At 44.8% G+C, this 23,381-nt stretch overlaps 1 protein-coding gene across 1 annotated transcript in view; it reads left to right on the top strand.

Annotated features, from left to right (window-relative positions):
* Positions 1-23,381, top strand: part of MAU2 (MAU2 sister chromatid cohesion factor) — a 62,665-nt gene that overhangs the window by 1,011 nt on the left and 38,273 nt on the right. The window contains 2 exon segments of the mRNA XM_030219741.1: positions 14,675-14,692; positions 14,910-14,975. Of these exon segments, the coding sequence (XP_030075601.1) occupies positions 14,675-14,692; positions 14,910-14,975 (84 nt within the window).

Below are 23,381 nucleotides of genomic sequence, written 5' to 3'. Positions count from 1 at the left end.
CCATTCTTTCTTAAACTCTGACACAGTTCTCTTCTCCATGACCTCCATCGGGAGGCCATTCCACGCTTCCACCACCCATTCCATAAATGAATACTTTTTAGATTCCTTCTAAGCCTATTTCATCTTAACTTCATCGAATGCCCTCTCATTCCAGAGTTTTCCTTCATTTGAAGAAGGCTCTCTTCCTGTACATTAACGCCCATGAGGTATTTAAACATCTGTATCATATCTCCTCTCTACTGTCTTCAGCGTACATTAACGCCCCTGAAATATTTAAATGTCTCTATCGTATCTTCTCTCTTCCAGTGTATACACGTTGAGGTTCCTGAGCCTGGCCCTATATGTTTTATGTCCAAGACCGCTTACCAATTTTGTAACCGCCCTCTGGACCACTCCATCCTGTGTATATCCTTCCGTAGGTGCGGTCTCCAGAATTGCACACAGTACTCTAAATGGGACTCCACCAGAGAGTTAAACAAGGGCAGTATCTTCCTTCTGGTCATCCCTCCCCTTATGCCCCCTTAACCATCCTTCTGGATTTGACCGTCACTTTTTCTACCTGTTTGGCCACTTTAAGGTCATCAGACATAATCACCCCAAAATTCCTTTCTTCCATTGTGCACAGAAGCACTTCAATCTATATTGAACCGTTCCCTCGGTTTCTTGTGACCCAAGTGCATGACCCTGCATTTTTTTAGCATGAAATCTTAGTTGCCAAATATTGGACCATTCCTCAATTTTCACTATGTCCTTCCTCATGTCATCCACATGCTCGGGGGTGTCCACCTTGTTGCAGAGTTTGGTATCATCTGCAAAAAGATAAACCTTACCAGACAGCCCTTCCGCAATATCACTCACAAAGATGTTAAATAGAGCCGGCCCTAGGACCGATCTCTGCGGTATTTCACTAATAACATCCATATCTTCAGAGCAAGCTCCATTTACCACTATCCTCTGTCTCCTTCTGTTCAACTATTTTTTAACCCAGTCACGTACTCTAGGGAACTCAGTTTATTTATGCATCGCCTGTGCGAAACCGTGTCAAAGGCCTTGCTGAAATCCAGTGCCCTTCCACGTCTGGTCACTCAGTCGAAAAGTTTTATATAGTAACCTGTGTAACTTTGTAAGTCATAGAAACCTATGGAACTTTGGAAGGCTAAGTGCTTTGAAAATGAGCCCCTATGTAATTTTGTAAGTCTAAGTGCTTTGAAAATGAGCCTCTGTGGGCCCAATGCATAGACTTAACAGGCCAGCAACATGCGTTTTTGACCGATTCCAGCCAGTTTTGTGATCACAGTATTGAACGAGAAATGCACAAAGGGGATCTGCGTGCTCTTTTCCGTTCACAGGTAGCAGACTACAATAGTGATATGCAAATTTATTACGTGTAGCTAATTGCTATGTAAATATGCATTCCAAGGGATACACAGCCATTTGCAAGCGATGCATAGAAAGAAACACCTTGTATGAGGAATTTTAACGGGAAGCCGTCAGTAGTGGCTTGGATGTCTTGGAGGAAGGAAGATTTAAGAGTTGGGGGAAGAAGTTGAGCGTACCTGTCAAGTGTCTGGAGGGTGAACTGTTTGTGCAGGACCTGCAGGGAGACTGGTGCGTCTTCATGGTCACAACACGGAAGAGGCGGAGGCGAGTGTTGGGGAGAGCTCCAGTCCTCTTTCCCAGGACAGCCTTCAAATGTTCTCCAGGCTGCACTGGGTGTCCCCCATCTGCAATTGGGCATCAGCAAGAAGCTCATGGGTGCCAGGGCAGAGCAGCACCTTCTCATGCAGCTCACCCATGCTGGCCAGCATCACCTCCAACCGCTCCTGGGTCCTCTGTTGTTCCGTCCACTTCACCCTTCGCCCTCCATTGCGGCTCCATCTTCTCTGTTCTGGGGGGGGGGGGGGGGCAGCTTCATGCTTATATGAAAGCCGTATGTGGAAAAAAAAAAAAGCTATGCACAAAACAGGGACATAAAGCAGGAGCTGTCGTGCACGCACACGGATTAGAGTGAGGATCAAGTTCTCCAGTGCCCAGGCTGACGGAGGAGGTTTGGTTCCCCTGCTTGCGGGGTGGGGGGGGGGGGGGTGCCAGTGCTCCTGTCTACACAAGGCGGAGAAGGATCCCATTCTCTAGTGCCTGGATTGCTGGAGGGAGTTTGGTTGCTCCTGCTTGGGTAGGGCTTAGCTTGGGTCTCCTGTATGCTCTGGCGGTCAGCGGGGGAGGAGAGCGGTTCCCTCCTGCCTGCTGCTGCTTGGCCTCTCAAATCTGGGGAGCTATGGCAGTGATCAAAATAGTTTGGGGAAAAAACCTACATGTGGCTTTCATACAAGCAGCTTGTATGTGTGTATGAAAGCCAGTGTAGCAACGCTGTTCTGAGCATGCACAAAGGAGCCACTCTTAGCGATTGTTCTGCACATGCACAGCTTAGCGGGTGGCATTTTCCCTACCGTGCTGCTCACTGTTTTGCAAGTAGTTCATTTATATTCAGTTTTTTTTGGTGGGGGGGGATTGCTTGCTATTTTCACCTTGGTAATTTTTTCTGAGATGGAAATAGCGAGCAGTAGTTTCCAGGGACTTTTGTGCATCGACACCTAAGTCTACAATCCCTTCCTTTCCCTTCGAGATCGTCTGTACTTGTCCCATGCTTTTTTGAATTGAGATAAAGACTTATTTCCACAACCTTCACAAGGAGATTGTTCCACACATCACCCAGTGGTTGCTTAGTGTTAAAGTTTATAGGAGATTTCTGTTTTAGAGATGTTTCAACTTCTCATTTTACTTTTGAAATGGTCTGAATAACTCTAAAATCATGTCTTTAAACATAAAAGGGCCTTTATTGGATAGTGACAACTGAGTAATCCTAGTTCTTGTAAAATATGCCCCCCCCCCCCCCCCCCCACATACAGAGAAAGAGTCTTAGACTAATTCAGTTCCCTTAAAACCTTTTCAGTAAATAAGACACATTAAGGCTCACTTTCAACCTATGGAACTTTGTAAGTCTAAGTGCTTTGAAAATATGCCTCTATGTAACTTTGTAAGTGCTTTGAAAATGAGCCCCAAAGGATCCAAAATTGAAAGCTTGCCCTCTCTGTTCCCTTTTTATGAAGTGTTACAGATTATGAGCAGACTGAAGCACCATACTCTATAGCACCTCATCAAAAATTGGCCTCACAGGATGAACAAGGGCTCTGATTTAAATTGTACCCACTTTTAGGGCGGTAAACAAATGTCAATAATTGTAAAAGACACTGTCTCGGCACATTTTGCTAGCCTCTGTGGTGATAATCTACAGCTTTGCTAGCATCCAGTAACTGTACTTATGTGTAATAAATTGTGCAAGAAGAGCAGATAGTACCTTTTTTTTTTTTTTTTTTGCAAAATGTCATAATTTCCCATTTTTATTACCTATATTTTCCAAGCTGGTATGAACCTTGTTGCCATTATTTTGTTACTAAGTTACTATTTCATAACGGTGAAATAGAGTTCACATGATAGTTCTTCTACTGAGCAGACAGTTATGATTCTGTAGCTCACCTTAGAATCTAGTATGAAAAGTTACCTAGCTTAGATATTGGTTTTGAGCCCCTCTTTCACAGATACAACTGAGTAATTTGTAAAAGTGAATACAATACATTACAACATAATAATTGTACTCCGTCAGATACATTGCAATTCATTTAGGATTAAACAACTAGGAATTATGGAGTATCACTATAATAAAATAAACCAGAAAGAAATAAAAATCATCCACAACTTCTAAAAGCTTTATGAAATAAAAGCATTTTTAATTGTCACCGAAAAGACGTTCCTATAACTTCTTAAACTAAGTGGTAAAGAATTACATATTTTGGCTATTTGAAATGGAACGGATTGTTCAAATAACTTTTTATACCTGACCCCTTTAGGGCCTGGGAAATTTTTTGAAACTTTTGAGAGACTGAAACCTAACAATGGTGGGGTAATTTAATCATATATAGTGGTCCCTTAGTATGCAGAAGTTTAATATAATACATCATTTTAAAATACCATGTTCTGGCATAGGAAGTCAATGTAAATCATAAAGGGGCCCTTTTGTCTAAGGGTGGTAGGGGTTGTTCTGACTTGGAGCACTGTAATTCGGCCCTACCACCAGGCTTGCCTAGGAGCCTGGCAGTAGTTTCAGCTTTCCTGTGCGCCATTTCTGGTACTAGAAAATCCACTTTCAGTTTCTAGCAACGGGGAGGTTGTGCCTGGTGGTAATTGGGCAACGATTACCGCCAGGTTAGTGCTGGAGCCCCCCCCCCCCCCCCAACCTCCTAAATAGGAGGTAGAATGGCTCCGACAGTAAATGGCCACACAACAATCTTTTAATTATCGCATGGCTGTTTACGGCCTCCTGTGGAAAAAGCCACCTTCACAGGTGGTGGTAAAAGGTGGCCTCGGTGCACATGATCCCACGTGCCGATGCCACTGCAGGCCACCTTTTAGCGCCGTTTGGTAAAAGGGCCCCCAAAATAAAGGAGAAATCCTATCATATTTCTTTTGCCCAGTACAGTAGACATTCCGCTGTATTTTGCAGTGTTTGTAATTTTGTCATCTCGAAGCTTGAAAACCATTGTAAATAGTATTACAATAGTCCGGATGTGTTAGTAGTGCTTGGACCAGTAATCAAGTGTTCAAACAGAAATAAATGTCTCATTCTCTGCTGCATTCTCGCCATCACAAAAAATGTCTATCAAACCATTCACGTGTATATCAAGGCATAATGAAAGATCTAATGTGACACCTAATAGTTTAAAGACTTTTTGATAGGAAAAGGTTCAGATGATGTAACTTTATCCAGTTTTCCGCTTTATACATATGTCTACACAATTTGAGTTCAGTCTCAGAAATTACATCAGGTTATGTAACTAATAACATGATCCTTACGGGGACCTCACATGGTACTTACCCAGGAGCCGAGAACACATCAGACATTATGACCATATATCTTCTTCCATCAAGGAGATTTCTCTACCAGTTATATTTGTCTTACTGATATTATGTAGTAAGATGGTGTGTTCAACCAGGTCAAAAGCGAATGATAGTCATATTGCATTATTATTGCTTGGAAACTATCAAACACATCACTCCAATATAGTGTCACACTGGGGATTCAGATCTGAAGGATAAAATGTATTACATTTTTAAAAATAGCCTCAATGTAACAGGGAGCCTGACTTTTATGCTCCACTGTAAATATTACCATCACAGTCTTCCACCACCTTCCGAAAAAAAACACAGAGAAAAACTCTGAAGGTGGTGGAAGCCTGTGGTGGTAATATTTACAGTGGAGCATAAAAGTCAGGCTCCCTGTTACACTGAGGCTATTTTTTTAAAATTTAATACATTTTATCCTTCAGATCTGAATCCCCAGTGTGACACTATATTGGAGTGATGTGTTTGATAGTTTTCTTTGTTATAACTACACACTCGTTGCAGATTGTTTATTTGTGAGAATTATTATTGCTTGCCAACCAACCTGTATTCAATATAGAGTGTGCAACAGACATCAATGTACCAACTATTGTCTCAGTACTCTGTTGTTTTTGAAATCCAGACTGTGATGAATGCAGGATATTATATTTTTCTAGATATTCTGATAAATTAATAGCCACCAATCTCTCCATCACTTTAACAAAAAAAAAAGGGGGTGGAAGCAACAGGTCTATAGTATGAATTTGTATCTTTGGGACTGGGGTCAAAATGATGTTACTTAAGGATTCGGAAAAAGCCTTGGGACATAGCATGATTCAAGCAATTTAAAAACCAGCATACAAAGTCAAAAGAAGGTGACTGAAACAAATAGGATGGACAAATATCTAATCTGCAGTGTAATGAAACAAATTTCTTAATTAATGATATTGAAAACTCTTATGGCATTTATCTTGCTGCTAAGAATACTCAAATCTTAGAGAATAGCAAGTTCGTTTGATTTAACTTATTGTTCATTCAAAATTATTTTTTTTAAATTTTAAAGTCTATTGTTTTAGAGGAAGGAAAAGACCTCAGATGCTCGGCCTGTTATCTCTGTACAACAAAAAAAGCCATGCGAACATCCTGACAGGTCTAAAAAAAAAACCTCCTCTCTTATTTTCAAAAGATGTTTTTGTGCTTTTAGTTCTTTACTAGTCTTTCACATTGGTTATTTGTGCTTGTTATTGAAATAAACTCTACAGTTTCAGATTGAAATCTTAGGACTTGAAAGGCACTTATCTGTTTCAAAAAAATTCTCTTTTTCAGTTTGCTCAACAGAGCGCCTCCGTTTCACAATATGCTTCTTCGGGAGCCAAATTGTCAGCATCACTTTCTTGAAGGCCTAATCACAAAAAGAACTTATAAGTAAAATCCAGAGCTACATGGCTTTGTGCTTCAATTCAATCTTGATCTTAATTTTAATTTCAATTTTAGTTTTAATTTGTCAGTGTTACCTGACAAGAGTGCCTGCAAGTACATCTCTTTGGTATTGACAATTTTGAAAATGGCGTCCACCATTTTTAAAAGGACGCTGTTACCTATTACCCAATCACTGGCGGCTATCGATATTAATCTTAAAGGAGCAAAAAGTGGGTCCTATTTCAAACAGTTGAAAAACTGCCAAACTAGCTTAATCTGGCAGTACTTACTAAGAAATGCACGATTGTGTTTGCAAAAATATACAATCGAGTTTAACAAAAATGTATGTATTTTACAGAAACGCTTTCCATTCTCTTTTGCTGTTTAATCCTTTCGGAATAAGAGAATGCAGCCTATAGATCCACTTCTGTTCTTTCTGGATTAATTTGGAGCCCCCTGTCTCCTCCTCTAATTGTTTCCACTACTTGATCTATAACAATGCATTTATAATCATCGAACTTATGTTGTTGTGCTATGTGATGAGCAACTACCAGTGCTTCCAATTTTTGATGGGATACATTGTTTATGTTCATTTAATCTCTGTTTTAAAGCCCTAGTGTTTTTTCCCCACATAAATCTTTTGACAAGGGCAAATCAAAACATAAATTACATACATACTGCTGCAGTCCATATTTCACTTGAGAATGTAATGTTTATTGTTGGATTGACAAAATCTTTAGAATGCAACATATGAGGGCAAAATATACAGGATCCACAGCTAGTATGACCATTAATGGCAACGGCTAAAGTTGTTGACTCATTTGTTTGCAACATTTCTCTAATATTTGTTTTGTGAGAGTAAGCTATTCTTAAATGATGATCGTTAAACACAGAATGAGTTTGGATTATTCTCCAGTGCTTCTTGATGATTTTAGTAGCTAAGGGAGCAGCTTATGTATATTTTATCACACGTTTGTAAGTCCGCGGAATCTTTCACATGTTGATTGATTAGGGTACAATAAGTCTCTGATTGTAATTTGCTCTTGTATAAGCTTGTTTGAGAGTTTTTTTGGGGTTGCCTTTAAAAACTTATCTTTCTTTAAACAAGAGTTCTCCATAGTATTTGAGTGTAAATTGCAGGTTCTGTTTTGAATATATTTATAACTTAATTTCCCTTAACCTCCCCTCCTTTACCTTCCTACCTTTCTCTGTTATATATTGATATTCTTTGATATGACTATTTGATTATTCCTTGTATTTTGCATTTCATATCCCTGTGTCATTATAAATTAATAAAATTTCAAATGGGTAAGAGAGTTATTTTGGGGTAACCTCTTCCTAGCAGTTTGTAAGATTTTTGAAACTATCATTTTCGGTGAATATTTTCCGATATCTTAAATGTTATGAAAATCTTAAACTTTGCTTTTTTAGCTATTGGATGATTGCTTTGATAATGCAAAAACGATTTACGATCGGTCTCCTTGATAAAGACTTCTGTGATGAATTTTTGGATGTCTTGTTTTACCTTTACATCTAAAAATGCAGTGTGTTCCTTGGAATATTGCATGGTAAACTGTATGTAAACTAATCTGAAACTGTAGATTTTATTCAATAACAAGCACAAATAACAAATGTGAAACACTAGTAAAGAATTAACTAAAAGCACAAAAAATCTTTTGAAAATAAGAGGAGGTTTCTTAGACCTGTGAGGACATTTGCTCTGCTTTTTTTGTTGTAAAAATAGAGACAACAGGCCGAGCATCTGAGGTCTTTTCCTTCTAAAACAATAGACTTTTAAAATTAAAAAACATAATTTTGAATGAACAATAAGTAAAATCAAACGAACTTGCTATTCTCTATGATTTAATTAATGATATGACATCTTCACTCTGAAGTAGTGGGAAATTTCCTAAATTCCTAAACTCTTACGTCTCTCAGTTCCTCACCTTAACATCCTCCTTCGATCTTCAACTATGCTCCACCTCCCCTACCCACCAAAATAGTCACTGTCTTGATCTTATCTTCTCCTATAACTGCTCTCCCTCCAATTCCTCTACCTCAAATCTCCCCCTTTCTGACCATCATCTAATAACCTTCACACTTAAACTTCCTCCCGCCCAATCCTGTCCAATCTTAACCAATTTATCTAGGAATCTCCAGGCCATTGACCCCTACTACCCTATCCTCCAGTGTCTCGAACCTCTTCTCTACCACTACACCATCCAAATCTGTCAATGATGCTGTCTCTTCCTACAATACTATTCTATCCTCTGCCTTAGACACACTTGCACCTCTCATGCCCCGTCCTATTAGACGTACCATACCCCAGCCCTGGCTAACCCCTAAAATCCGCTACCTACGTTCTTGTACCCGTTCCACCGAACACCTCTGGCTGAAATCTCGTGCCCTTGCTGACTTCACACACTTCAAGTTCATGTTGACCTCCTTCCAATCTGCTCTCTTGCTTGCCAAACAGGACTACTACATCCAACTGACTAATTCTCTCGGCTCAAACCCTCGACTTCTCTTTGCCACACTAAACTCTCTCCTCAAGGTGCCTTCACCCCCCAACTCCCCCCTCACTATCTCCCCAGACCCTAACTGAGTTCTTCCACGGCAAGGTTCAGAAGATAAACCTCAAATTCTTTACCAAACTACCCCCACCTCTCCCTCCCCTTGTCTGTTCCCCTATTTCCTCAACCCCTCCGTCCTTTTCCTCCTTTCCTGAGGTCACTGATGAAGAAACATCACATCTTCTCTCCTCAAAACAAACTACCTGTTACTCTGATCCCATTCCTACCCACCTTCTTAACACCATCTCTCCTACTCTTACCCCTATTATCTGTCATATCCTCAATCTCTCTCTTTCCACTGCGACTGTTCCTGATGCCTTCAAACATGCTGTGGTCAAACCGCTCCTGAAGAAGCCTTCACTTGACCCTACCTGTCCTTCCAACTATCGACCCATCTCCCTCCTCCCCTTCCTTTCCAAGTTACTTGAACGCGCTGCGCCGTTCACTGCCGCTGCCTTGACTTTCTCTCATCTCATGCTGTTCTTGACCCACTCCAATCTGGCTTTCGCCCTCTTCATTCAACTGAAACTGCACTTACAAAAGTTTCCAACGACCTGTTCCTGGCCAAATCCAAAGGTCTCTATTCTATCCTTATCCTTCTCGATCTATCTGCCGCTTTTGACACTGTTGATCACAGCCTACTCCTTGATACGCTGTCTTCATTTGGATTCCAGGGCTCTGTTCTTTCCTGGTTCTCCTCCTACCTCTCGCTTCGCACCTTTAGTGTACTCTCTGGTGGATCCTCTTCCACTTCTATCCCTCTACCAATCGGTGTACCTCAGGGTTCTATTCTCGGTCCTCTCCTGTTCTCCATCTATACTTCTTCCCTTGGCTCTCTGATATCATCCCATGGCTTTCAATACCATCTCTATGCTGACTCCCCCCAAATCTACCTCTCTACCCATGAAATCTCAACCAACATCCAGACCAATTTCTCAGCCTGCCTATCTGATATTGCTGTCTGGATGTCTCAATGACATCTCAAACTTAACATGGCCAAAACCGAGCTTCTCATCTTTCCCCCTGTCAGGCTTCTTCCCTGGAAGCACTGGGTTGTGAGCCCTTGGCGTGGGCCTTCCACAGCGTATTCTTTCAGCCTCCGCTTCTGGAGTATCCCGCAGGGCTGGCTCCTCGAGAAGTCTGGAGCGGTATTCATAAAGCTTAGTCGAAGGATCGATATCCGAAACTGGGCTGTGGCGGACCCTACGGCCCTGGAGATGCTTTCTCTCGGCTGCTGCTTCCAAAGTAGCTCTCAGGGTTGGGTCAGACAAAAGTTTCTTCCGGTAATCGCGAATGGTCAAAACACGATTCACAGAAAAAATTGGGTTGATATAGGGATCCGACCACAAATTAAGAACTACATCCGGATTGTCCCTAAGGAACAAGGTCATGGGCAGCAAGCCCCATTGGACGGATGATCTCGCCGGACTCATGGCCTTTGCAATCTGTCAGGTTCTCAAGTTCAGAGCCTGCAGGGACGGGCTCTGGAGCAAACCTGAGCCCTTGGGCTGCTGATGAGGAGCGAAAGCAGCAGTCAAAACCCACCAACCAACACTGGGCTAGCACCCCGGCACAGGCAAGGACTGCAGGCACCGCCCAGCGAGCCGGAACACCTGGACTGGAGGACACCGGACTGGTCCACACTGGACTAGAACACACTGGAGTGGAGCCCACTGGACTGGAACACACGGGACCGGAGCCCACTGGACTGGAACACACTGGATCTAGGCTTCACCTACGCTTAGCCACCGTCCCGAACCTGAGGGCTCAACCCTCGGGGAACGGTGGCAAAGCGTAGGTGAAGCCTAGGTCCAGTGTGTTCCTGTCCAGCGGGTTCCGGTCCCGTGTGTTCCAGTCCAGTGGGCTCCACTCCAGTGTGTACTAGTCCAGTGCGGACCAGTCCGGTGTCCTCCAGTCCAGGGGGTTCCAGTCCAGGTGTTCCAGCTCGCTGGGTGGTGCTTGCAGTCCTTGCCTGTGCCAGGGTGCTAGCCCAGTGTTGGTTGGTGGGTTTTGCCTGCTGCTGTCGCTCCTCGTCAGCAGCTCAAGGGCTCACGTTTGCTCCAGAGCCCGTCCCCGCGGGCTCTGAACCTGAGAACCTGACACCCACAAAACCTACCTCTCCTCTCCCCCCTTTCTCTATTTCGGTGGATGTCATGCTCATTCTCCCTGTCTCATCAGCTCGTAACCTTGGGGTCATCTTTGACTCCTCTCTCTCCTTCTCTGCTCACATTCAACAGATTGCCAAAACCTGTCGTTTCTTTCTCTATAACATCAGTAAAATCCGTCCCTTCATCTCTGAGCACTCTACCAGAATCCTTATCCACACACTGATCACCTCTCGTCTTGATTATTGTAACCCACTTCTCACCGGCCTCCTTCTTAGCCATCTCTCTCTTCAATCAGTCCAAAACTCTGCTGCGTGACTCATTTTCCGCCAAAGTTGCTATGCCCACATTAGCCCTCTCCTTGAGTCACTTCACTGGCTCCCTATCCGTTTCCGTATTCAGTTCAAACTTGTCCTGTTGACCTATAAGTGCATTCACTCTGCCGCTCCCCAGTACCTCTCCACTCTTATCTCCCCCTGCGTCCCTCCTCGAGTACTCCATTCTGTAGATAAATCTCTTATCCGTCCCTTTCTCCTCTACTGCTAATTAAAGACTCCTTTCCTTTTGTCTCGCTGCACCTCACGCCTGGAATGGACTTCCCAAGCCTGTGTGTCTGGCCCTGTCTTTGGCCGTTTTCAAATCAAAACCCACTGCTTTTGACTAACTTACTTGCCCTGTCCTTTATCCTCACCTCTCTACTCCCTTACCCTTAATTGTTCTGTCTGTGTACTGTCTTATCTAGATTGTAAGCTCTTTGAGCAGGGACTGTCTTTGTGTATGGTGTACAGCGCTGCATATGCCTTGTAGTGCTATATAAATGATTAGTAGTAGTATCAACCAGTTCAAAAGCTATAGAATATATTTTGGAAATATGGTCCAAAGTTGAATCTGTTAGACTTTTTTTTTTTTTTTACTGAACATAAGCCAGACTGACTAACTTGGAAATATAGTTTTAAGACCAACAATATTAAGCATTTTCTCCTATTTTGTATCTATAGACCAAGCCGCTGTAGTGTTGGCACGTGGAAATGCCGCGCACCTAGCCACTTTTTTACTGTGTCAGAAAAAAGGCATTTAAAAAAAATTGTAAATGGCCATGCACTAATTTTAATTTCTCAGCCCTTACCACCACCTATTTAGAAGGCGGTAAGGGCTCTTGTGCTAACCCAGTGGTGATCAGTTAGTACGCAGCGGTGTGCCCACACTGCCAGGAGCGCCTTACTCCCTGCTGGAAAAAAAAAATATTTTCTGTTGCAGCAAACTCCCAACTACATAGTTAGAACAGTGAATGGGACTTGATATACTGCCTTTCTGTGGTTTTTGCAACTACATTCAAAGCTGTTTACCTAGTACATTACAGGTACTTATTTGTACCTGGGACAATGGAGGGTTAAGTGACTTGCCCAGAGTCACAAGGAGCTGCAGTGGGAATGGAACCCAGTTCCCCAGGATCAAAGTCCACTGCACTAACCACTAGGCTACTACTCCACATCGTGTAATTAGCAGACAATAACAGGTAAACAGGAATTGATATTAAACTAAACACTTATTCACGACCTGAGTAGTACCTGGGGAGTTCAGGAAAATTAATTGCTCACAGTCTTTGAACAGGGTCTCAATACAATAGTCTGTACCTTCCACATACTGCTTTAAGACTAAGGATTTCCAGCAGATAAAGTCAGAGCCCAGAGCATAAACACTTAAGGGGTTTCTGACCAACAGCAGTGCAGATTTCTTCTCAGCTTAGGTGGGAAGAAGAAACTGTCACTTCTGTAACAACTTTACAAACAAAGGACAGACACCATCTGCTGGACAAGCAAGGGGAATGCACATCATAAAAGATAACTATACAATTTACAAGCAGGAAAATTCCCCGTTTTGCCACAGTATCCCTACCCATGTTTTGTTTGTTTTAAAGGGTAATTATGGTTTTAATGCATATATGTTGTATCTATGTATATTTAGAACTTTTTGTTTGTGCGCTTTTTATGTTCCTTGTATTGGTCCCTTTTTACTTTTGTAAACTGCTCAGATATTACTAATTGATGGGCGGTATATCAAAGTATGACCTATGAATCTTAAAACTCAACTGGGATCATGCTGATGCTGTGTCTGTCACCCCAGGGAAATGGATATGTCTTTCTCAAGAAGGAAGCTGTCGGCCTCTTAAGTGTGTGATTTTTCAAAAGGTGACTTACCTGTGGCCTTATTTTATGGAAGAGCAGCAAAAATGGAGGGTTTTTTTTAGTGGCATGTTTCCATAGAGGTATGCTTTTTGATCTGTCATGAAATCTGGGTGTCTTGGGTTTGAAGAGCAGACAGTAAATGTTGTCCCTTCATTGTCATAATTTGGAGAGGTCTTTGATTAGTACAAGTTTACCATACAATTTAAACCAGAGGTGGAATCTAGAACAGTAATGTACCATAGAGGCATATTTTCAAAGCACTTTGGGAGGCTAAGTTCTATAGGTTTCTATGGAACTTTGGGAGGCTAAGTGCTTTGAAAATATGCCTAATAGTGTCCCAACCAAATTAAACTCATTTCCACCAGCTAGCTTCTTAAGTATAAATCAGTCTGATTTAGTGGTGCCACCGAGCTGTGAAATCTGTAGAGCTTGGCTTCTCTCCTGTCCTGACATTTACCCATGTGTCTCTGAACAAGTTACTTGGCCCCTCTTTCCTTTCTTTAATATTTTCCTTTGGGATGGAAGAGATTGCATGAGGTAGGTCATCACCACTGTGGTAGAGTAAGCGTGCTAACTTAAATTTAATTCCATTCCACCCAAAATTGGCTAGACATGTATGTTTCTTCTCTATCCTGTGGAACACTTTGAGGGAGCCATGTATTAAAAACTCCTTTTCTAATTCCAGCCCTTCTAAAATTGACAAATGAGGTGTTCCATCTGGAACTATATGAGCCTGTTCTTTGGATCAGCATGTCCACCATCTGGGCATATATGGGGAGAAGGGGGAAACCTCTCCAGAGTCTTCATGTTTTCAAGATATTCTGAAAATTTGCTGTGGCTAGGACACCAAACACAGTAGTTATTAGGAAGACTCATGCACAGTGATTTTATAAATCTTCCCCAATGAAGAATAAGATAAGAAAAAATGCAAAGCAGTTCTCCGTTTTCATAGCCACCATGTAAACTTGGAGTACATGTACACTAATCTAAGAACTTGTTAATCCTGCTGTGTGTGCCTGAGCCTCAGAGAGAATGTTTACTGCCTGGCCCTAGCATTGAGACAGAAAGAAGAAAGGCACACATTCCTTAAACATACCATATGTATGTCAGCAGGGCAACTTTGACTTCAGGGCTGCTGAGCACTTTGCAGTTTGACACTACCTTTCCTAGTGCATTCACAAAAGTATGTTTGTATGGGACTGAGAGCAAAGAGGAAATGCCCAGCAGCTCCGAAGCTTGGAGTTCAGTCAGTGAACTGATCTCCTGAAAGGACAGTAGAAGACTTTGTCTTTCGTACTATGCTAGATTTATACAGAGATGCAGTAGCTTCTGCTCTTGTGTGTAAGAGAAGTGGTCTAGGATAATTTTGGACAGTCTGAGGAATTTGCTACATAATTTGTCCTGTAATCCTTTTTGTTTTTTTGTGCCTGATAACCTACCTTTTGTTCTTTTACAGTGGTTGATATCACAACAAGTATCCTTTTCTGTTTCACCTGAAATTGTCCAATTCATTGTCTTTAGTTTCATTGCTAGTAATTATCTGAGAGAAAATAAAATGCTTGAATCATAAGTATGACAGTTGTGTCTCTTTAAATTGTCTTCTAGTTGCACTTCACAAGACTGTGTGGCTGTGTAGAAATTGCTGAGCAGTCACTGGCAGAGTTCTGATTTCCTTAACCAGATGTTCCTAGATTTCCCAGTTTGAAGATGTGAAGTTTGAAGCAGCAAGCCTCCTGTCTGAATTGTACTGTCAGGAGGTAAGGAGTGTGCTGGAATCTCCTTGCAAAAGTGGAAGGGAGATCCTTCAGGAGTCGAATTAAGAACATAAGTGTTGCCATACTGGGACAGACCAAAGGTTAATCTAGCCCAGTGTCCTGTTTCTAACAGTGACCAATCCAGGTTACAAGTACCTGGCAAGATCCCAAAACAATAAAATAGATTTTATGCTGCTTATCCTAGAAATAAGCAGTGGATTCTCTCCAAGTCCATCTTAATAATGGCTTGTAGACTTTTAGGAAGTTATCAAAACCTTTTTAAACCCTGATAAGCTAACTGCTTTTACCACATTCCCTAGCATCGAATTCCAGAGTTTAATTACACGTTGAGTGAAGAAATATTTTCTCCGATTTGTTTTAAATTTAATATTTAATAGCTTCATTGCATTTTTGGAAAGTAAACAATTAGAGAGGGTTTAGTGGTTTGTTTTAGATATTTGGATGGCAATTCTATGACAGTACACCTGTTAGGAGACTATTCTATAATGTAAGGTAGACGTCTGTGTTTATAGACTATTGATGTAACAAGTTTAGTCTTTAAGAAAATGATTTCTACAAACAAAGCAGAATTAACGTCTAGTCACAAGAAAAGAGAACAGTGGCTCATAAAAAAAAAATTAATTCCAGGCAAAAGAAGCAAGAATTGAATTCTCCAGTTACAGAAAAACTAAGGGGCCCTTTTACAGGCAGTAAGCCCAAATCAGGCTTACTGCTCACTCTTCCGGGACTACTGCCCTCCCAGTGCAGCCGCCAGTGGTAATCCCGCTATGGCAAGCGCAAATCAGCAGCGGGGCTCTGTAAATCATGCTGTACAGGTGTAAGAGCCGGCCCGAGCATGGCGAGCGATGATTCTTCCCGCTCAGAGCTGGCAGCGGACGCCATTTTGAATTCTCCGCATGGCGCAGCCTCTGTAGAGACGGGGAGCCCTGAACCCGGGGGGGGGGGGGGGGGGGGGACCTCGAATTGAGGCTGTTCAGGGAGCGGCTAGCCCCGGACGGGATCTGGGTGCCCAGGACGAGTTTTTCTCCCCTGATTTTGTGTTATTATTGCATAAAGCATAAATGCTGAAACGAGCTCTCCCTCAAGGGTCGTCTGAGGCCCTTTCTATTGTCTCCCCCCCCCCCCCCCCCCCGGTGGATTCTGGCCTGGGACTGCCCGCTGAGGCTATTTTCCCTGATAATTGGCATAAAGAAAAGCGTAGAAGGGCTAATTCCCCTTCAGATTGTGGTGCACCTCCTTCCCCCCCCCCCCCCCCCCCCCCCCCCCCTTGGTCGGGCTGTGAGGATTCGTAGAGTTCTGGCAGGCCTTCGTGGTCTGAGGAGCCAGAGTCAGGTGCAGAATTACCACAGGATCTGGATGATCCCTCCGCGGTGAGGATTTTCCACCGTGATGAGCTGCTAGTGCTTATTTCAGATGCCCTACAGGTCCTTTCTATTGAAGAGCCTGACAGTGGCACGGCCTCCTCTGTGAATCCTAGGATCGCTAGTACCAAAAAGCCTGCTCGAGCCTTTCCTTTGCATGACTCCATCCAAGAGCTTATTTCCGTTCAGTGGGCTGACCCCGAGAGACCTTTGAAAGTTTCCAGGGCTATGGGGCAATTATACCCTCGGCGTGAGGAGCATTTGGCTCGCTTTGCAATGCCTAAAGTAGATGATTGCGGTGACAAAGAGAACTACCCTCCCTGTGGAAGGAGGAGTTGCCCTGAAGGATATACAAGACTGTAGGCTGGAAGCAGCACTTAAACGGTCCTTTGAAATTGCAGGTCTTACTGTTCGGGCGTCTGCATGCAGTTGTTATGCTGCTAGAGCCTGCCTGACGTGGTTGCAACAAGCAGTGGAACAGCCCGGAGATGGAGCGGAGCCCTTCTCGGATGTGGCTCCGCGGCTGGAGTCGGCCTTGTCCTTTTTGGCTGATGCCCTTTATGATATTGTCAGAGCTTCGGCTAAACAAATGGCAGTAGCAGTGGCGGCTCGCCGTCTTATTTGGCTACGACATTGGGCAGCGGACATGGCCTCTAAGCAAAGGTTGATGAAGTTGCCCTTTCGAGGCCTTCTCCTATTTGGTGAGGAGTTGGGGAAAAAAAAATTGTTAAGGGCCTGGGAGATCCTAAACCCCAGTGCTTGCCCAAAGATAGGCCGAGGCCTTCTTCCAAGGGCCAGGCGGTCCACTCCTCTTATAGACCTCGCTTCCGTGAAGCTAGAAGGTACCGCCCGGGGTGTTCTGCTGGGTTCACTTCTCATGCCCGTTTTTCAGCAGAGGAACTCCTTTCGCTCAGACAAGCGTTCCGCAGCCACTGGCTCTAGGCCTGGAGTTCAGGGACGACCCTCTCGATGGTGCGCCGGCCCCCTCCTCGCTTCCTGTCATCGGAGGATGTCTTTCCCTCTTTGCCGAGAAGTGGGCCAATATTTCCTCAGATCAGTGGGTTCTGGACCTGATCAGAGATGGCTACAGAATAGAATTCAATGCCCCAGTAAGAGACGTGTTTGTGGAGTCCCGATGCGGTTCTGCCGCGAAACGGGCGGCGGTAGAGGAGACTTTGCAAGGTCTGATTCAGTTAGGGACCGTGTCTCCGGTACCTCCCGCCGAACACGGCTACGGCCGATACTCGATCTACTTTGTGGTGCCGCGAAAAGGTGGGTCTTTTCGCCCTATTCTGGACTTAAAAGAATTAGAGTGCGACATTTCCACATGGGAATCCTGCGCTCCGTCATTGCTGCGGTACAGCCAGGAGAGTTTCTCACGTCTCTAGACCTGAAAGAAGCTTACTTGCACATACCAATTTGGCCCCCGCACCAGAAGTTTCTGAGGTTTGCGGTGTTGGGAAAACATTTCCAGTTCCGGGCCTTGCCTTTTGGCCTCGCCACAGCTCCCCGAACCTTTTCAAAGGTAATGGTGGTAGTAGCTGCTTTGCTCAGGCGAGAAGGTATCAGGGTTCACCCGTACCTAAACGACTGGCTCATCAGAGCAGACTCTGTAACAGAGAGCTATCAAGCTATAGCCAGAGTGGTCTCAGTACTTCAATCTCTAGGCTGGGTCATCAATATGGCCAAAAGTCACCTGACCCCCTCGCAATCTCTAGAATATTTGGGGGCCAGGTTCGACACAGACTTGGCCTATGTATACCTACCCGAGCTAAGGCGGTGTAAGCTTCAGAATCAGGTCCGTCTGCTCCTGAGGATGCCCCGCCCGCGAGCTTGGGATATTGTCCAGCTGCTGGGATCGATGACAGCCACATTGGAAGTGGTGCCCTGGGCGAGAGCGCACCTGAGACCTCTACAGTATTCCCTACTTCAAAGATGGTCTCCAGTTTCTCAGGATTATCAATGCAGACTTTCTTGGCTCCCTGCGGCCCGACTCAGCATGGAGTGGTGGCTCTCAGACAGCATGCTGCGGCGAGGAATGCCACTGGCGCTCCCCGATTGATGTCTAGTAGTGACAGATGCCAGCCTGAAGGGCTGGGGCGCACATTGCAAGGGGAAGCATGCCCAGGGTCTATGGACACCCGAGGAGTCGGAGTGGTCCATCAACCGCCTGGAGTTGAAAGTGGTGTTTCAGGCGCTTCTGCCTTTCAAGTGACCCTGGAAGGATTGGCTGTCAGAGTGATGTCGGACAACACGACAGCAGTGGCCTACATAAATCGACAAGGTGGCACTCGGTGCAGAGCACTGGCCACGCAGGCCGAACAGATTTGCCACTGGGCCGAGCTGCATCTTCAGTTTCTGTCGGCAGCTCACATTGCAGGTCAGAGCAACGTGCAAACCGATTATCTAAGCAGGCATCAGATCGATCCGGCAGAATGGGAACTAGCAGACGAAGTATTCCTGCAGATATGTGCCAAATGGGGCAAGCCCGTTATGGATTTTATGGCGACAAGTTCAAATGCCAAAGTCCCATGCTTCTTCAGCAGACGGAGAGATCCTTGCTCGGCAGGGTTGGATGCCTTGACTCAGCCCTGGCCTCCGGGCCTACTGTATGTGTTCCCTCCGTGGCCCTTGATAGGGTGCTTGCTCCTGCGGATTCGGCTGCACCCAGAAGAAGTGGTCCTCATCGCCCCAGATTGGCCCAGGAGGCCTTGGTATGCAGACCTCCGCAGATGCTAGTGGAGGCTCCCCTTCCTTTACCTCTGGTACTGAACCTGTTTTCACAGGGCCCGGTAGCCATGGAGGACGCCTGCCGCTTTGGTCTTATGGCATGGCGATTGAGAGGGCGCAATTGAGGGACAAAGGCTATTCAAACACAATCATTTCCACTCTCCTGCAGGCCCGCAAGCGTTCCACTTCCGTGGCGTATGCCAGGATTTGGCACCAGTTTGAGTCTTGGTGCGCTTCAAAAGCGATCACACCCATGTGGGCTCCTGTCTCGCTGATTCTGGACTTTTTGCAGGATGGTGTACAAATAGGCTTGGCCTATAATTCCCTGCGGGTGCAAGTGGCAGCGTTGGCCTCCCTTCGTGGTAAGGTTGAAGACGTGTCTTTAGCTGCTCATCCAGATGTGGCACGGTTTCTTAGTGGGGTGCTCTGGCCTTCCGTGCGAGCACCCTGTCCAGCTTGGAACCCGGGGCTAGTTTTGAAGGCCCTGCAGGCTTCTCCTTTTGAGCCGCTTCGGCGAGCATCGGAGAAAGATTTGACCTAAAGGCCGTTTTTCTTGTGGCCATTACTTCGGCGAGACGGGTGTCAGAGCTCCAGGTGTTGTCCTGTAGAGACCCATTTCTGCAATTCTCAGAGTCCGGGGTCACGGTTCGGACCGTGCCTTCCTTCATGCCTAAGGTGGTTTCAGCGTTTCACCTAAACCAGCCTATTTTCTTGCCCTCCTTTGATAAGGAGGAGTTTCCAGAATTTTTGGGCAGTTGCACCTTTTGGATGTGCGCAGGACTCTGCTGCAGTATCTGCGAGTTACTATCTCTTTCAGGATCTATGATCATCTGTTTGTTTTGCTATCAGGTCCTCGCAGAGGGTCTCCAGCGTCTAAAGCCACTATTGCCCGCTGGCTCAAAGAAACTATCTTTTCAGCTTATCTGCTTGCCGGCCGGTCTCCGCCTGTAGCCTTAAGGCGCATTCTACCAGAGCGATTGCCCAAGAGGAAGAAATCGCTCTGGTAGAATGCGCCTTAAAGGCTACAGGCGGAGACCGGCCGGCAAGCAGATAAGCTGAAAAGATAGTTTCTTTGAGCTGAAACTGGAGCACTCACTCGTCAAGAGATATGCAGTGCAGCAACATGGGCTTCTAAGCTCTCTTTTGCCCGACATTACAGGCTGGATGTAGCTGCTAGGAGGGATGCGCGTTTTGGAGCACAAGTGCTAGCGCGTGGTGTGACCTGTTCCCACCCTATATAGGGATTGCTTTGTTACATCCCGTACATAATGGCTTCATCTGCTTGATGACAAGGAAGGGAAAATTAGGTTCTTACCTTGGTAATTTTCTTTCGTTTAGTCATAGCAGATGAAGCCATGAGCCCTCCCTGTATGATTGTCTGTATGCTGTGAATCTGTTTCAGGTTCTGTTCTTGTTTCCTGAAGTTCCTTCCTTGGGAGAAAGTTGGAAAACAGTCTTCAGGATTCATGTTCACTTATAGGAGGATGAGTCCATTTCCTCCAGTTTATGTTTTGGAGGATGAGTTTATTCCCTCCAGGAGGTTGCGTGTATCCCCTCCAGTTATACAATAAGGAGGACGAGTTTATTCCCTCCAGGAGGATGTGTTCATTCCCTCCTTTTGAGTTCATGCCCTTGTTAAGCGGCCATCGTTCGCTGTGAGGAAAGTTCATGTTATTCCCATTGCGGTTTGCCATACTGCTTTGGAAGCTTCAAATACTGAAGAGGCAGTGGAGCTGGCTGGCCATGAGGCACTGTGAAAAGTTGAGTGCTCTCTATCTCCCCCTGCTGGTTGATGGACACAACCCATAAGTAATGGCTTCATCTGCTATGACTAAAGGAAAGAAAATTACCAAGGTAAGAACCTAATTTTCCCATCTGGATTAGATGTAACCGTCTCATTCATGACAACGGGAGGCTCATCCAGGATTCTAATTTGTCCTTAGTATTCTCCAGTAAAATCTTAACATTTAACTAATACAAGTCAGAGGTGTTCATTGTGAGCCGAATTTTTAAGTATTTGAAGGACTCTCTGGCCCACCTGAATGGAAATTCAGGCCCCCAGTCCCTCTGATTTACCGCTGGTGAGGCTAGAGCTTCAGACTTGTCCAAGTTTATCCAAAAGCCCGCGTAGTCTCCATGTTTGTAAAATATCTCCAATAATGTGTCTAACGACTCCCTCGGGTTTGTGAGGTGTACCAAAAGGTCATCCGCAAATGCTGCGATCTTAAACATGCAGGTCCCCACGCAGACTCCCTGGATCATAGGATTTGCCATGATGTCGCTAATAAGGGGGTCTAAGACTAAAACAAAAAGAAGGGGGGATAAGGGCATCCCTGTCTCGTACCTCTCCTGATAGGAAAACTCTCCGACTCGAGCCCATTTACCCTCAATGTGGCACTGGGATTGGCATATAAAGCATGAATCGCCTTGACAAATCTCCCTGAAAATTCATAACATTCCAACGTGTCAAAGAGAAATTTCCAATGGACTTTGTCAAAGGCCTTTTCCGCGTCGAAGCTGACTAGCAGCGACACTATATTTTCCTGCGAGCTTTGCTCTAGTGATGTCAATATTGCCCTCAAGTTTTTACTCACCGCCCTTCCTCCCATGAAGCCAACCTGGCTTTCATGGATCAATCTAGGTAGCAACCTCGCTAGCCTATTGGCCAAGATTTTTGCCAACAACTTGGTATCATAATTCAGTAGGGAGATAGGGCGATACGATGTCGGCTCTAGAGGGTCTCTCCCAGGCTTTAGCAAGACTATTATTTGAGCCCTATTCAAATCAGGGGGCATCTTCTGTTCCTCTATTAATTGGTTCAATAATCTAGTAAGGGCAGGTATAATTCCTCCTTCCATCAGTTTATAAAATTCTCCTCGCAAACCATTGGGTCCCGGGGCTTTCAATCGTGGGCTTCGAGCTATGACCATGCTAACTTCGTCCTCAGTGATTAATTGATTAAGGCGGTCCAGCTCCTGTGGTGTGAGCTTGGGCAAGGCTAAGTTTTCTAAGTACATCTGATTTGAAAGGCCCTCCTCTGGAGGAGCATACAGCTCTTGATAAAAGGTCCGAAAGGTTTCACATATTGGCCTATCTGATGTATGGAGATATCCCCCCCCCTGGCCAAACCGCTAAAATGTTTCTAGTCGCTCCCCGGGGATTGAGTAGTTTTGACATCAACTTGCCTGTTTTGTTACCATGCTTATAAAGCATGTATCGATAGTAGAGCTGTGACTTACGTGCCCTCTCCTGTAGGAGTTCATTCAAGGCAGTTTGAAGCTCTAACACTTGCTGTTTATCGCCTACCGCGTGTGTCTCACTGTACCTCTTCCGCGTCTTACAAAGTTGGTTGCTCAAGCGCAATATCTTTCTGTCACGCGCCTTCCTCACGAAGTGTGCATGACTCATGACTTTGCCCCTGAGAACCGCCTTAGCTGCTTCCCAAAACAAAACCGGGTCATCTAGATGATCTTGGTTATGGGTGTTATATTCTGCCCAGCTAGCTTGCAAGTGGCCCTTAAGCACTGGGTCTGAGCTTAACTCCAGGGGGAATTGCCATCTATGCATCTGTTGGGTCGTACCTCTTGGTATCCACTCTATCTTGACCCAGGCATGGTCAGACATTGCATAAGGCCCTATTTCCGCCATTGTCACCTCCCCAAACATCTGACGCGATGTCAGAATATAGTCGATTCGCGACTGAGTCAAGTGGGCCCGTGAAAGATGGGTATAGTCTTTCTCACCCGGGTGCAGTACCCGCCAAACATCAATTAGGTCCATCATCTGGCTCAACTGCAAAAGACCTCTATTATTATAATATGAGGAAGCCGTCCCTGGGGCAGATCTGTCCAAAGAGGGGTCCCAAGCTGCATTAAAATCCCCCCCCCCCCCCCTACTATGGCTGTGTGCGGTTTCTTGAGCAGAAAATTAATCAAGGTTTGGAAAAACCTCTGATCGTAACTATTTGGAGCATAGACATTACAGATTAGCAGTTTCTGTCGCCCAAAAACCACTTCCAAAATAACATATCATCCTGCGGCATCAATCAGAAGTGGGTTGATTGCTGAGGCTATACCCTTTCTGATTAGTATCGCTACTCCTCCCTTTTTTCCTTGCGCATTCGCCGCTATGCAGTCCCCGACCCACCAAGTGCTGAGTTTGGCATGCTGAATCTGATTCAGGTGCGTCTCCTGTAGGAGTGCTATGTCTGTTTTCTGCCTATTTAATTGTTGTAGAATCTTAGAGCGTTTTATAGGCGAATTTACTCCGCCTACATTCCAGGATATTATTCTTACTA

This window comes from Microcaecilia unicolor, chromosome 11 (genome assembly GCF_901765095.1).
Source record: "Microcaecilia unicolor chromosome 11, aMicUni1.1, whole genome shotgun sequence".
NCBI classification, from domain to species: Eukaryota; Metazoa; Chordata; class Amphibia; order Gymnophiona; family Siphonopidae; genus Microcaecilia; species Microcaecilia unicolor.
This window is presented reverse-complemented; position numbering and strand designations above follow the sequence as displayed.